Genomic DNA, 14,586 nt, shown 5'->3' with positions numbered 1-14,586 from the left:
TTCAGTGTATTTGATTGTAGAATCCAAGTGTATTACTCTTGCAACTTGGTACAACTGAACTAAATTGACACTAGCAACAGACCTTCCCCACCTTATATCAACAGCAAGTTATTCAGCTTGCCAATAACAACAGCATAATCATAAAGGGCATCACAAAAGAATGCAATTTTTTTAGGTCGGTCAAATTCCTACAACAGCCTGCTTTTTCAGTTGTGAATTGATAGTTTTTCACACAGACATATTCAAATGTTTTGTTAGTAAAATCCACTTTGCATTACAAGTAAATCACATTAAAAAGTAAAATAAAATGTAGATTAAAAGCCCAAATACACCAGGGAAACCACTTCAACTTACAGTATGAAAATCGATATGAAACAGTTGCATATGTACAAATCAGTAGGAGGCATCTATGACAAATTCTACAAAGAGCAAACATAAAAACAGAATAAAGCCTGAATAAAAAAATTAACAGGACGCCAGAAATTGAGCACAAGATAAGAATCCAAACAAGTTCATTTTTAATACATCACTGGAGGCCTGTCCCTTCCTTAGGAAAGGTCAGTTTTTAAACTTACGACTGCCAGGTTCATTTATATTTTATTTAACAACTGCAGTTATGAGAATCGCTCCTTTTCTTAAAAAAGGACCAAGCTATTCGTCTCAGTGTTTAAATCCTTTTGTTATTTTACCTCTTCCTTCCAGCCAATCAACCACATTGTTAATACCTACCACCTTTTTGTATCAGATTCCAGATTTTAGCGACGGCACCATAACTAATAGTGGCCAAACAGCCACCCCCACCAACTCGCTGGAATTCCCTCCCTAAAACTTCTCTCATCATTTAAGATTTAAAAAAAACAATTCTCATGTGCTTCCTTTTCAACTTACCGTTGCGATCCTACACCCTCTGACACACGAAGTGTTTTTCTCCACATTAAAAAAGCAAACTCATTTTCATGTCATTACAAATGAAAGCTGGTGCTTGTGATGATTTATTGTTTTTCATGGATTCGTGCCTCAAACTAGCAGCGTCCTCGTTCTAAGTAATAAATTTAACGAGGGCATTTTTAATACGCAAAATAAAACTGCACTACTGAACCCTAAGTATTTTACTCATTGTTATCGGACTGTTTATGGTGACAGATTTTAAAACAACCGAACAATATCGCACAAATAAATAGGAACCAGCTACTGTAACTAAACACATGACTCGCCAGACTGGCAGTTGGCGTCGCCACAACAACCGTTAACGGGGGGGGCGCTTTTGAATGAGTTGGTTTAATGGCTACAGGTGAATTGAAAGATGTGAGCAGAGATTCTCTGCACAGCAGCCCCCGTCAGGAACCACAACAACTTGTTAACACTCGGAACAGCCGAAAGTTAAAGTACACTGCCAGCTGGTGTGAAGGCGGTTTGGTTAATCGGCACCCATGTTGTGGTGAATCCTGACCGGCACCGAACAGGCCTCGGGCCGGCAGCTGAGGAGAGGCTGCGCTCCCCTCCCTCACTCACTCGGGACCACCCTCCCCATCCCATCCACCTGTTCCTTTCTCAATCAACATCCCTTATAGTTACTACGAATATTCTTGTGAACAAACTCACTCCTCTGCCTTTCCACATGCCGGAGATGGCCGCCCGGGACTCGGCTCAATCGGTCATTCTTCCCGCCCCGCCAGACATGACCGTCTCGTTTCCTCGTTCACATGCGGCTTAGTTGAACTAATTTTCAAAAGCGCTGCCTTCCCACGGCTCGGTCAGAGGGGCCACCGCTTCTGGGTGGAGAGTCAGCCTGGCTACTGGTATCATTTGCATATTAAAAGGTGAAAGCTCTGCTCTGAGGAGGGACCTCTTGTTATTCCCACAAACAAAATTTTTAAGCATGCGATTAACAGGTTGTTAGTAAGTTGTCGATATCCGAGATGTACTGCCTTTTGCAACCCCACCGCCCTTTTCATCAGAAGGTGTAGATAATGTTTCTCTCTAAAATGTGATAACTGTTGTGAAAACTAGCAGAAATGTGTTGAGGAAATAACACTAAAATACATAGATGTAAACCTTTCCTTTGTTTTCAAGTTTTTTTCGCAATGCCTTGAGTACAATTCGCAGTCATGTGAATAGGCATTTGAGTTTGAGCAAATATTTTTCGTTTGATCATGTTTTTGAGATAAGATTCGAGTTTCCTCTTGGAAGGATTTGTTTTTTCTCCTCCCTGTACTTTAGGAATACAGATCTTCAGGGCGGGTGGAACTGGTATAATTATGGATAGCTGGGTGGGGTGCAGTTAGAATTTGTTGCAAAACATGAATCTTCCAGATTTCACCCTCTTACAAGTTTGCTTTTGTCCTCTACGTTGTCAATACACAGATTACCTTGTTTGTGTTTGGAAGACTAAATAGGCTACCTAGGCAACTTGTGTCCAGTCTCTGATGGATCTAGTGGCACCTGTACCTATTTTGTTCCGTAAGGAGATGCCAGCATTGCAAGTGGTGAAGCTAACTGGTCCCAGGAGAATTTATTATTTCGGACGTGAAGGGGGAGAAAGAAGCAGTTCCTTGGCTAAACCCAGAAATACCAAACGCATTAAAATTTGTCCCAGTGCCCATGGATAGACATTTGTATTCTTATTGCTAGACTTTAGTCCCTCAATCCCTATCTGCTTTCCTCAACTTTACCAGTACAGTTTGGGAGTCTACATACAACACTCACCATCATTTTCTGCCATTGGTTTTTCTAAACTCAACCCATACAGACTCCACTGTAGCTAATAATATCCTTCCTCACAATTGCGCTAATGGTCCTATTCATCTAGCAATGCTACCCATCTCCTTTTGGTCTTTCCTTCCTAAAATGTGAAAACCCCTTATTATTCAGTTCCTATCTCTGCTTATCCTGCAAGCATATCTCCATAATCACAAGTGTAGTATTTGTGTGACCTTTTGGCCTGAGGACTTGTCTTTTAATCCTTCTTAATTGAGGTGATATATTTATTAGCACCAAGAATACAAGAACTAAATTTTAAAAGCTAAATATGAATCATGTAATACAGAAAGATTCAACAGATGTTTATTGCCGCTTTAGATATCTATATATCTTTTTCAATTACATGCACCACTGTGCCTGGGTTAGCACATCCTCATTAATGTGTCATGCTGAAAATGGACACAGTAAATTAAAGACTAATCCTTTTATAACATTAAGGTTGCATCCTATGATACAGTGATGATCTCATGAACATGCCTTACAAGAGGTATACTAGATGTGAGCCTTACAACAGATATGCACTAAAACAGCTGCACCAATATACAATATGGTGTAGGTCAATACCATGTTTCAAGAACAGCATCTCACAAAGGGCCATGAACACACTGATAAGCAAATCCATTTTTGGGTGCTGGTGCAACAAGAAACATTGGCCTGGAGAACACTGTTATTCGAGTAGTGTTAATATGTTTTGATTATTCATGTCAAAAAATAGAGAGGACAGTATGTCAGCATGTCCACAAGGACTCTTACCAATTATTATAGGTGCACCTTAGAAAGCATCTCATCTGGATGTATCACAATGTGGTATGGCAACTGCTTTTCCCAAGCCTGCAAGAAACTACAGAGAGTCATGAACACAGTCCACTCCATCACGCAAATCAGCCTTCCATCCATTGACTCCTATCTATTCTTCCCACTGCCTCAGGAAAGCAGCCAACATAATCAAAGGTTATACTCTCTTCCACCCTCTTCCATCTGGCAGAAGATATAAAGGTTTGAAAACACGTGTGAACAGATTTAAGAATAGCTTCTTCCCCTGTTGTCAGCTTTTGAATGGGCCTCTCAAATGTTAATATTGATCTCTGTGTATGCACCTTCTCTGCAGCTATAGCACTGTATTCTGCACTCTGTTCTGTTAGGTAAAAACAATGACTGCAGATGCTGAAAACCAAATACTGGATTAGTGGTGCTGGAAGAGCACAGCAGTTCAGGCAGCATCCAACAAGCAGCGAAATCAACGTTTCGGGCAAAAGCCCTTCATCAGGAATAAAGGCAGTGAGCCTGAAGCATGGAGAGATAAGCTAGAGGAGGGTGGGGGTGGGGAGAGAGTAGCATAGAGTACAATGGGTGAGTGGGGGAGGAGATGAAGGTGATAGGTCAAGGAGGAGAGGGTGGAGTGGATAGGTGGAAAAGAAGATAGGCAGGTCGGACAAGTCAAGGAGACAGTAACTGAGCTGGAAGTTTGAAACTAGGATGAGGTGGGGGAAGGGGAAATGAGGAAGCTGTTGAAGTCCACATTGATGCCCTGGGGTTGAAGTGTTCCGAGGCGGAAGATGAGGCGTTCTTCCTCCAGGCGTCGGGTGGTGAGGGAGCGGCGGTGAAGGAGGCCCAGGACCTCCATGTCCTCGGCAGAGTGGGAGGGGGAGTTGAAATGTTGGGCCACGGGGCGGTTTGGTTGATTGGTGCGGGTGTCTCGGAGATGTTCCCTAAAGCGCTCTGCTAGGAGGCGCCCAGTCTCCCCAATGTAGAGGAGACCACATCGGGAGCAACGGATACAATAAATGATATTGGTGGATGTGCAGGTGAAACTTTGATGGATGTGGAAGGCTCCTTTAGGGCCTTGGATAGAGGTGTGGGCACAGGTTTTACAGTTCCTGCGGTGGCAGGGGAAAGTGCCAGAATGGGAGGGTGGGTCGTAGGGGGGGTGTGGACCTGACCAGGTAGTCACGGAGGGAACGGTCTTTGCGGAAGGCGGAAAGGGGTGGGGAGGGAAATATATCCCTGGTGGTGGGGTCTTTTTGGAGGTGGCGGAAATGTCGGTGGATGATTTGGTTGATGCGAAGGTTTGTAGGGTGGAAGGTGAGCACCAGGGGCGTTCTGTCCTTGTTACGGTTGGAAGGGTGGGGTCTGAGGGCGGAGGTGTGGGATGTGGACGAGATGCGTTGGAGGGCATCTTTAACCACGTGGGAAGGGAAATTGCGGTCTCTAAAGAAGGAGGCCATCTGGTGTGTCCTATGGTGGAACTTGTCCTCCTGGGAGCAGATACGGCGGAGGCGGAGAAATTGGGAATACGGGATGGCATTTTTGCAAGAGATAGGGTGGGAAGAGGTGTAATCCAGGTAGCTATGGGAGTCAGTGGGTTTGTAAAAAATGTCAGTGTCAAGTCGGTCGTCACTAATGGAGATGGAGAGGTCCAGGAAGGGGAGCAAGGTGTCAGTTACCCTAGTGTACTTTGTGTTGCATGATCTACCTGAATAGCAACTAAAACAACACTTTCACCGTATCTTAACAACAATAAATCAAACTCAAACTCGGTAGTTTAACAACCTGAGGAGGTGGTGGTCAGCTGCCTCCTTGAGCCATTGCAGCCCAAGCTGTATTGTCTTGGCAGTCGATTCATATCTCCATTGTTCAGCAGTGAATCATGAAGGGCATGGGTAGGGTAAAACATTTAAAAGGCAAATGAATGGGTATGAATAGGAAGGATTTACAATGATATGAGCCAAATGCTGGCAAATGGGCCTAGGTCGGATAGGGATGTCTGGTCAGCACGGACAAGTTGGACCGAAGAGTTGTAGAGTCATAGAGATGTACAGCACGGAAATAAAGTTTTATGCTGTATAACTCTATAGCTCGATGAATCTATCTCAGACAGAGAATTTAGCACATCTCCATATAAATTAAAATATGCTTAGGTCCTGCAATAATGCATGCAGCCACAAACTTCAGACCCGCATGCAAATGACTGTGTGTGCAGTCTATGTAGTAATGCATTTTTGGGATCCTGTTTGCTTTTGTGGCTTACATCTTGAGGTCCCCATCATATAACAGCCTACAATTTTTGCTTATTTCAATGTCATTCCTCAGAGATAAAGATCTTCAAGCTATTAAACTTTTTAATACAATTTCACTGACATAAATCAAGAAAAATATTTTCACTAAATTGCAGGTCAGAGATGGCTCCTTCACCTCATCGTGTTTTTTCTCCAAAGTATGGTGGTCTTTTTGTTTTCAGTCAGGTTATTTAAGTGATTTTACAAATAAACAATTCCTGCGCAGCACTGAGTGGCCACATGTAAAGTGTTTTGCATGATAAAATTATGCATGTTTTGGTCTTCTCCCACTTTCTCACTGAACTTCTGACAAACTTTCTGCAGTGGAGCAGAAGTTCTCATGAAATGTATCTCCAAAATCACAAGATACAAATAAATGTTTTGCGTTTTGCTATGGTTTTGACACAAGGGAAAACATCACAGCCATGTTAAAAGGCACTGAATTATTTCCATTGACTTTGTATGGATTTAATTGGTTGCAAAGTCTATAATGTCTTTGCAGCTCACTGTCATTTTAATTACATGTCATTGTGTAGGAATCGTTCATTGGAGCAATGATTACTAGAGCACAAGGTATATGTGCAACACCAAAGATGAAACAATGAAATACCACAAAGTGGTATGTCAATGTGTATGATGAGCTGATGAAGGTGATCTTACCAAAATTAACCTATGAGCTTATAATTTATAATGAATAGTGTAAATACAATGTTTCACTGAAGATATTATCTCGTTAATTACTTATATGTACATTCAATCCCTCCTTTCAGAAATAGTGTTGATAGATGGTGTCATTCGAAAAAAAATTGTACAGTTTGCTAAACAAAATCTGCAGTTGCTTTGGTTCTGATTAAGCATATGAGGTAAATTGCATAATTGCTGTGTTCCAAAAGAATGGTCCAGAAAAGAAACTAATTTCAACACTGAAGAGGAGTGATTGTTTTAAAATCCTATGACTCGTCTATTTACACATCAATGAAGAATGCAGGAACAATGAGAATGGACTTGGTTTACTGAAAATGTGACCATTTTGCCAGTAGTGATGAAGTAGACGCTGAAGAATGTATTAATGGAATTCCACATAGACAAAAGCAACTTCACCATCAGTCTGTTTGCTGGTTCAGTGACTATACTATTTATGTCACTGTGTGGTGCATTGTGAGCATTTTAATAACCAAAAATTCCTAACATTTTGAAATTGCAAAATTTTCTGGCACAGAAAACATTGAATGTTTTCAAAAAGGATTTAGATATAAAGGCTAAAGAAATCAAAGGAAATGGAGAGAAAGCAGGAATAGGGTACTGAGTTGGATTATAATCCATGATCATATTGAATGGCGGAACTGGCTCAAAGGGTTGAATGGCCTACTCCCATTATTATTTTCTATATTTCTATCATGTCAAAAACCCAACATCAACTTGAATCAGATGGAAAGTTAGCAGGTCCTAATGTCAGAAGCATGCCCACCTTCAGAAATTGTTTAACAGCAGCAGAAACCGATAATTAATAGGCTTTGGTCACCAGAGTCTCTCCATAATTTTTCACTGGAGAATGTGGAAGTCTTCTGTTAAAAGGGTCATAATCACATACACATATGCAGTGTCACTGCAAACCATCAGCACCACCAGTCACAGCATCACAGAATTGATATGGTGTGAAATGAGGCCAAACAGCCCATCATGCCAGCACAAATTTTGTTCCCTAGTGCCCATCTCCTGCCTTTTCTGTGTATTCCTGCATACCATTTCAATCAAAATCATCATCAAATGCCCTCTTGAATGCATCAGTTGAATCTGTCTCCACCATATTTCCAGGCAGTGCATTCCATACAGTAACTATGTGCTGTGTGAAAAGGTTTCTACTCACAATACGTTTACTTTGTGGCACACCACTCCAAACAACATCAGGGCTATTGTGTATGTGTCAACTGCAAAAGGGAATTTTAAGGTGCGCATGACTGTCACATTTTGATTAGCAGTCACTTATGTACATCCTTGAGACCATTCACGAATGAAATCAGTAATTAATTGATTAAATGTTTTCCCACATTTGTCCACAGTGATTTTAAAAATGTTTTATATATGCTGTGGTGCTCCTTGTTCATTGCAAGCTGTATTGGAGGCAGGCTATTGGCCCAGATGCTCCTTTACTGTATATCGGTTCTCATGCACTGTGTGGGCAAACGTCTCTGTTGCGAGTATCCTGTAGTGTGGGTGGCACTGGCACAGAGACAAAAAAGAGGCTCCTACACCAGAAGATCCCTGAGAGGTGACCCTCTCAGATATATGTGTACCTACCCAAGGTGCAAGTCTCAGAGTTGGTGCTTCACGTGTGCAAGTATGGGTTATCAGGTTCCTTCCTTTTCTGAGCCTGTCTTAGGCTGGCTACACAGAATTCTGCCTGATTCTCTGTCGCATTTAGTTCAACTTCAGTCCAATCTCTGTATGATTCATGCAGAAAAATTGTTATAATTCTATATATATCCATAATCATAGACACATATATTGTTTCCATTTCATTTTTGGGAGCAAGTGAGGACTGCAGATGCTGGAGATCAGAGTCAAGAGTATGTTGCTGGAAAAGCACAGCAGGTCAGGCAGCATCCAAGGAGCAGAAGAATTGAAGAATCAACATTTTAGGATAACATTCGGGCTTATGCCCAAAACGTCGATTCCTCGCTTCCTCTGCTCCTCGGATGCTGCCTGACCTGCTGTGCTTTTCCAGCAACACACTCTCTACATTTCATTTTTGCACAATACTCTAGGTCTTTCTCTTTGTCTACAGATATCTGTTTACACTCTCTAATCTATTCCCAAGGCTGATACAGGCATTGGGATGTACAAGGTTTCTCTCATCATCTCTGCTGACATGGACTCTAAGAGTGTTCAAGGTTCATGCCTGCTAAAAGATACCTTAAATATTAACTCGTAAGGTGTTGTCTTAGTCCAGTTGCAACCTCTTTCAATAAAATATTATTTAATTCCCACTACAAAAGGATTCAATTGCCTGGCATTTGCATTGCACAAATCCTGTTTCCTAATTTTCAGCTGCATTGATCATTTTAAGCTAGTATATGTAGCTCGTTTGGACGGATCAAGAGTGAAAAACATGACCTGCTTTTCTGTATGAGGCATACAGCTACAACTCAAATGCATCAATATATTAATGTAAGTTCAAATGGAACATGCTGTATTTATTAGAAGGTGTAAGTGTATTCAACGCACATGTGGATATAAGATGCATCATTGCCTTGTGTACATTATACAACCAAGTACTGCAATCATCATTGACCGAAAAATCTACTTTCTATTGACCAGGATAATGCCCTATATGAAATCTCTCTCTCCAATAAATGTAAGTTATTTGTCTTCCTATTATACATTCTGATTAAGAGACTTATTGTCAGTGTGGACATCAAATCTATATTCTTGAATGGGTGTGATCAGTTGTAATGAAGTTCTAATTTTAAAAATAAATATTTGGATCTCATTTGCAGTTTTAGATATGGATAAAATTAGTAAAGTATTAATTGATGTCATAATATTTCATGTAGCATAGTGGGTAGACCCATGCCTTTTAGCCAGAAATTCCAGGTTTGAGAGCTCTCCATCACAATGTGGTCAAAAAGCTTAATTCTCAGCTTGTATGCCCTTCCAATAAGCCTATGGCAGACAGTAAGAATGGTAAAGTCTCCTGGTCAGCTGTACTTGAGCAATAATACACCCTATGCCCAAGATATACTACAGAGGAACCTTGATTATCCAAATATCAATTATCTGAATTTCAGATTATCCAAAGAAGATCTCAAGGTCCTGATAGAAACATTACATCAAAGATGTGTTACCAACACTGATCACGTTTTTTGTTTACAATGATTAAAAGTGAATTCGGCTCACTGAAATGCTGCCGAGAACAGTCCTGGTCATCGATGGGAGCCCAGGCACTGTCTCCAAATGACTGACCTCCCACCCTCTCTCTTTCTCTCTCTCTCTCTCTCTCTCTCTCTCTCTCTCCATGCTTTCCCTGGAGTTTTACTTTAAACCCCCCTTACCCAGATAATCTCTCCAACATTGTCCTGTGCAGGGCAGAGTTGGAACTTGTCAAAATGTCATGTGTGTGGTTGTGTGTGGTATGTGCGATTTTGAGACTCGCACCACCAAAGGCAGCAGCAGTCTTGCTGTTGGTGTCCAGTCCAGCTGCTGTCTCCATTCTGTTACTTCATTTTGTTCTGGAGTCCCATCGGGGAGAAGAGATAAGAGGCATCTGGCCGCTTAACTCCATCCGCTGGCTGGAAATGTGGAGAGTTGAAAGCACACGTTGGGGGGGTTTATGCAGTATGCTGCTGCCTAGTCTCCTGAATGGGGAGCGGACATAGCAAGTGGTCATTCTGTCAATCCCATTGAAGTGAAGCAACGGCTGGGAGAGGCTTCAGCAATGCTGCAGGTCCCTTGTGTGTCTGTTCAGAAACAAACCCTGAGACAGAGAGATGGAGCAAGGGAGACAGAGTGAGGAAAAAGGAAACTTCAGAAAACTCCAAGTCCCAGAGGAGAGGCATTGAATGATTTATCCAAATGATCATTTATCCAAATGAAATAGTTCCCGCCCATCTCATTCAGATTATCGAGGTTCCTCTGTATTTGGAGACAGGCTAGCAACTTGTTCCAAGAATAGTTGCGGAAACACGTAGAAGTACATGCTTTTTCTATCTCAAACATTACTAGACATGGAAAAAAACCCAAAGTCTAAGCCAAATGATTTAATTAGCTTTCAGAGAAAAGCTCTCACAAAAGAAATATTAATAAAAGATTTGTAAATTGGAATTTTGTGCCACGTTATGTTAAAATGCCAAACAAACTGTTGAATTTAAATACTGAACTTTCCCACAAAAAAATATACATTTAAACCAGAAATTATTCAGAACTAGATACTTCATTAAAATATTTTAATTCACTAAATAAAATTATAAATATTTAGATGAAATTAAATAAACTACTAGATTTAAGGATGATAGATATGGGATACAAATTATCTGAATAAAGAGGGATAAATTGGATAATGGCTGAAAATGGACATAGGAACCAGGATATATAACTAATCTTCTCTTTCCAATCCTCCCACTTCCTCCAAACCAAAGGAGTAGCCATGGGCACCCGCATGGGCCCCAGCTATGCCTGCCTCTTCGTAGGATATGTGGAACAGTTCATCTTCCGCAGCTACACTGGCACCACCCCTCACCTTTTCCTCCGTTACATCAATGACTTTATCGGCGCTGCCTCGTGCTTCCACGAGGAGATTGAACAGTTCCTCCACTTTACTAACACCTTCCACCCCGACCTCAAATTTACCTGGACTGTCTCAGACTCCTCCCTCCCCTTCCTAGACCTCTCCATTTCTATCTTGGGCGACCAAATCAACACGGACATTTACTATAAACCAACCGAGACTACTTAGACTACACCTCCTCCCACCCTGCCCCCTGTAAAAACACCATCCCATATTCCCAATTCCTTCGTCTCCGCCGCATCTGCTCCCAGGAGAACCAGTTCCAATACCGAACAACCCAGATGGCCTCTTTCTTCAAAGACTGCAATTTCCCTCCAGACGTGGTCGATGATGCTCTCCACCGCATCTCCTCCACTTCCCGCTCCTCCACCCTTGAGCCCCACCCCTCCAATCGCCACCAGGACAGAACCCCACTGGTCCTCACCTACCACCCCACCAACCTCTATATACATCGTATCATCTATCGTCATTTCCGCCGCCTCAAAACGAACCCCACCACCAGGGATATATTTCCCTCCCCTCCCCTATCAGCATTCCAAAAAGACCACTCCTTCCATGACTCCCTCCTCAGGTCCACACCCCCCACCAACCCAACCTCCACTCCCGGCACCTTCCCCTGCAACCACAAGAAATGCAAAACTTGTGCCCACACCTCCCCCCTTACTTCCCTCCAAGGCCCCAAGGGATCCTTCCATATCCGCCACAAATTCACCTGTACCTCCACACACATCATTTACTGCATCCGCTGCCCCAGATGTGGCCTCCTCTATATTGGGGCTGCATATTTGCAGAACGTTTCAGAGAACACCTCTGGGATACCCGGACCAATCAACCCAACCACCCCATGGCTCAACACTTCAACTCCCCCTCCCACTCCACCAAGGACATGCAGGTCCTTGGACTCCTCCATCGCCAGACCATAGCAACAGCTGGAGGAAGAGCGCCTCATCTTCCGCCTAGGAACCCTCCAACCACAAGGGATGAATTCATATTTCTCCAGTTTCCTCATTTCCCCTCCCCCCACCTTGTCTCAGTCCCAACTCTCAAACTCAGCACCACCTTCCTAACCTGCAATCTTCTTCCTGACCTCTCCGCCCCCACCCCCACTCCAGTCTATCACCCTCACCTTATCACCCTCACCTTAACCTCTTTCCACCTATCGCATTCCCAACGCCCCTCTCCCAAATCCCTCCTCCCTACCTTTTATCTTAGCTTGCTTGGCACACTTTCCTCATTCCTGAAGAAGGGCCCATGCCCGAATCGTCGATTCTCCTACTCCTTGGATGCTGCCTGATCTGCTGCGTTTTTCCAGCAACACATTTTCAGCTCTGATCTCCAGCATCTGCAGTCCTCACCTTCTCCTATATAACTAATCTAAGCTTATTCATTAAAATATAGCTAGCAAGCCAACTTTACATTGTCTGAAATTCAAATGATAACAGCAAGCAACATAAATGATAATAGCTAATGGCCAGGTACGATTGGCAGTAGCTCTAGCAGGGACACAAGCCTGCTGTCCTTTCTCATAGCATTTGTGCTCCAAACAGTGCCACTCTTTCAATTGCTTTATTGCTGTCTCTCAGCCACCTACCCTAGACTGCTGTCTTCTATGTCATTCAAGTGGAGTTGCTACAGCCCAAAGCTGCTTGAGAGCATTCTACAGGCCATCTGCAGTCTACTCCATTGAAAGTCAGCTGCTTTCTACCATCCATGCCACAGTCACTGGGGCTGCACTGCAGGGTAGCAAAGACACTCACCAGACTAAAGCCAAAGGAATGCAATTTCTTTTAAAGATTAAATTCCCTACAGTGTGGAAACAGGCCCTTTGGCCCAACAAGTCCGCACTGACCCTCCAAAGAGTAACACACCTAGACTCATTCTACCCTTTTACCCTAGACTCATTTTACCCTTGACTAATACACTAACACTATGGGCAATTTAGCATGGCCAATTCACCTGACCTTCACATTTTTGGATTGGGGGAGGAAACTGGAGCACCTGGAGGAAACCCATGCAGCCACAGGGAGAATGTGCAAACTCCACACAGACAGTTGCCCAAGACTGGAATCAAACCCAGGTCCCTGGCACTGTGAGGTAGCAGTGCTAACCACTGAGCCACCATTCTTTTTTGGAGAATTGACTGTATTGTTGGGTAAAATTTTGATACTCTTTTGTTGCTGTGTGTATATGTTATTTCAGGACTGCAGTCAAGGGAATACTATAACAGTCCATAACAGAGAGATTGTAAGGTGGGAATATGTTCAGCACTAAACAAAAGCAGAATTTGCTGGAGAAACTCAGCAGATCTAGCAGTGAAGAAGGTTATCTTAGAGTACACCAAGACTTTGATCGATAAGCCAATGGGCAGAGGAGTGGCAAATGGAGTTTAATTTAGATAAATATGAGGTGTTGCATTTTGGTAAGGCAAACCAGTGCATAACTTATATAGTTAATAGTAGGGCCATCGGGAGTGTTGCCGAACAAAGAGACCTTGGGATACAAGTGTACAGTTCCTTGAAAGTAGAGTCACAGGTTGACAGGGTGGTGGAGGCATTTGGCACACGTGCCAAATGGTTATAATATTGGTTATAACATTGAATATAGGAGTTGGGATGTCATGTTACAGCCATACTGGACATTGGTGAGGACACCTTTGAAATATTATCTACAATTCTGGAATGTGGGCCAAATACTGGCAAATAGGTCAGATTGAGATGTCTGGTCAGAGCAGACAAGTTGGACAGAAGGGTCTGCTATGTGAGTATGACTCTATGACTCTATGAGTCAAAGCAGAGTTAACGATTCAAGTCCAGTGACCTTCCTTCAGATGTGATCAGTATTACATATCCTTGCATCAATTCAGACGAATCCATATTTATGATAAAACCATGTAAAACGTAAAGGCTGAGCTAATATGCCAGCTGCTTTCTCCCTCCCACTTCTTTTCCTTAAGTTTGCTTGTTGAATTAGTGGTACCGATGATAGTTTCTGAAATTATATCCACATTGAGATGTTGTGCCTGCAAGACCCCATGCATGCAACTAGAGTCAGACATCTTAGAAAAACCAAGTGCCTACGTCCCCTACTTCCATCTGATAAGAGAGAAAACAATTGCAGTACTCTGTCCTGACATATAGAAACTCTGCAACTGTACCAAAGTGATGGTGGAGGATGATATGTGATACGATGACATTGCTACATATACCAGTTTGGATGGAAAAACTGGCATAAAAATTCATGGTCATTGGCGATCAGACAGCCATTGGCAGCACTGTCTTGGCTGTACACAGCTGCTGAAGTTTAAGTTGCACTTCCTTACTGAAAGGCAACAGCCCCCTTATATATTTGTGCAGGTTGGAGAAATGCTGCTTGAAGACCACAAGAAGATAAGCCTTCTACTGAGTACTCTTCTCTTCCCTCTATGGTCAGCATGAATTTTCTACTGTCTCTATGTGACACTCCTGAGATTCTGTAGCTCAAGGGAAA

General features: G+C 42.6%; 1 protein-coding gene across 6 annotated transcripts in view; it reads right to left on the bottom strand.

Moving 5' to 3' along the window:
• The window catches only part of LOC140481336 (spermatogenesis-associated protein 13-like), a 237,817-nt gene extending 236,012 nt beyond the window's left edge, over positions 1-1,805 (bottom strand). For 3 of the 6 annotated variants that reach the window (XM_072577347.1, XM_072577346.1, XM_072577348.1), the window contains exon 1: positions 1,603-1,801. In XM_072577347.1, coding sequence (XP_072433448.1) covers positions 1,603-1,620 — 18 coding nt within the window. In that variant the 5' untranslated portion in view covers positions 1,621-1,801. Of the gene's footprint in view, positions 1-1,602 lie in introns of all 6 variants that reach the window. The other 3 variants (XM_072577338.1, XM_072577342.1, XM_072577339.1) reach the window with 2 other exon arrangements.
• Between the last annotated feature and the right edge of the window lie 12,781 nt (positions 1,806-14,586).

The sequence above is a fragment of the Chiloscyllium punctatum genome, chromosome 9 (assembly GCF_047496795.1).
Source record: "Chiloscyllium punctatum isolate Juve2018m chromosome 9, sChiPun1.3, whole genome shotgun sequence".
NCBI lineage: Eukaryota > Metazoa > Chordata > Chondrichthyes > Orectolobiformes > Hemiscylliidae > Chiloscyllium > Chiloscyllium punctatum.
Note: the sequence above shows the minus strand (reverse complement) of the source record. Positions and strands in the feature narration are given on the sequence as shown.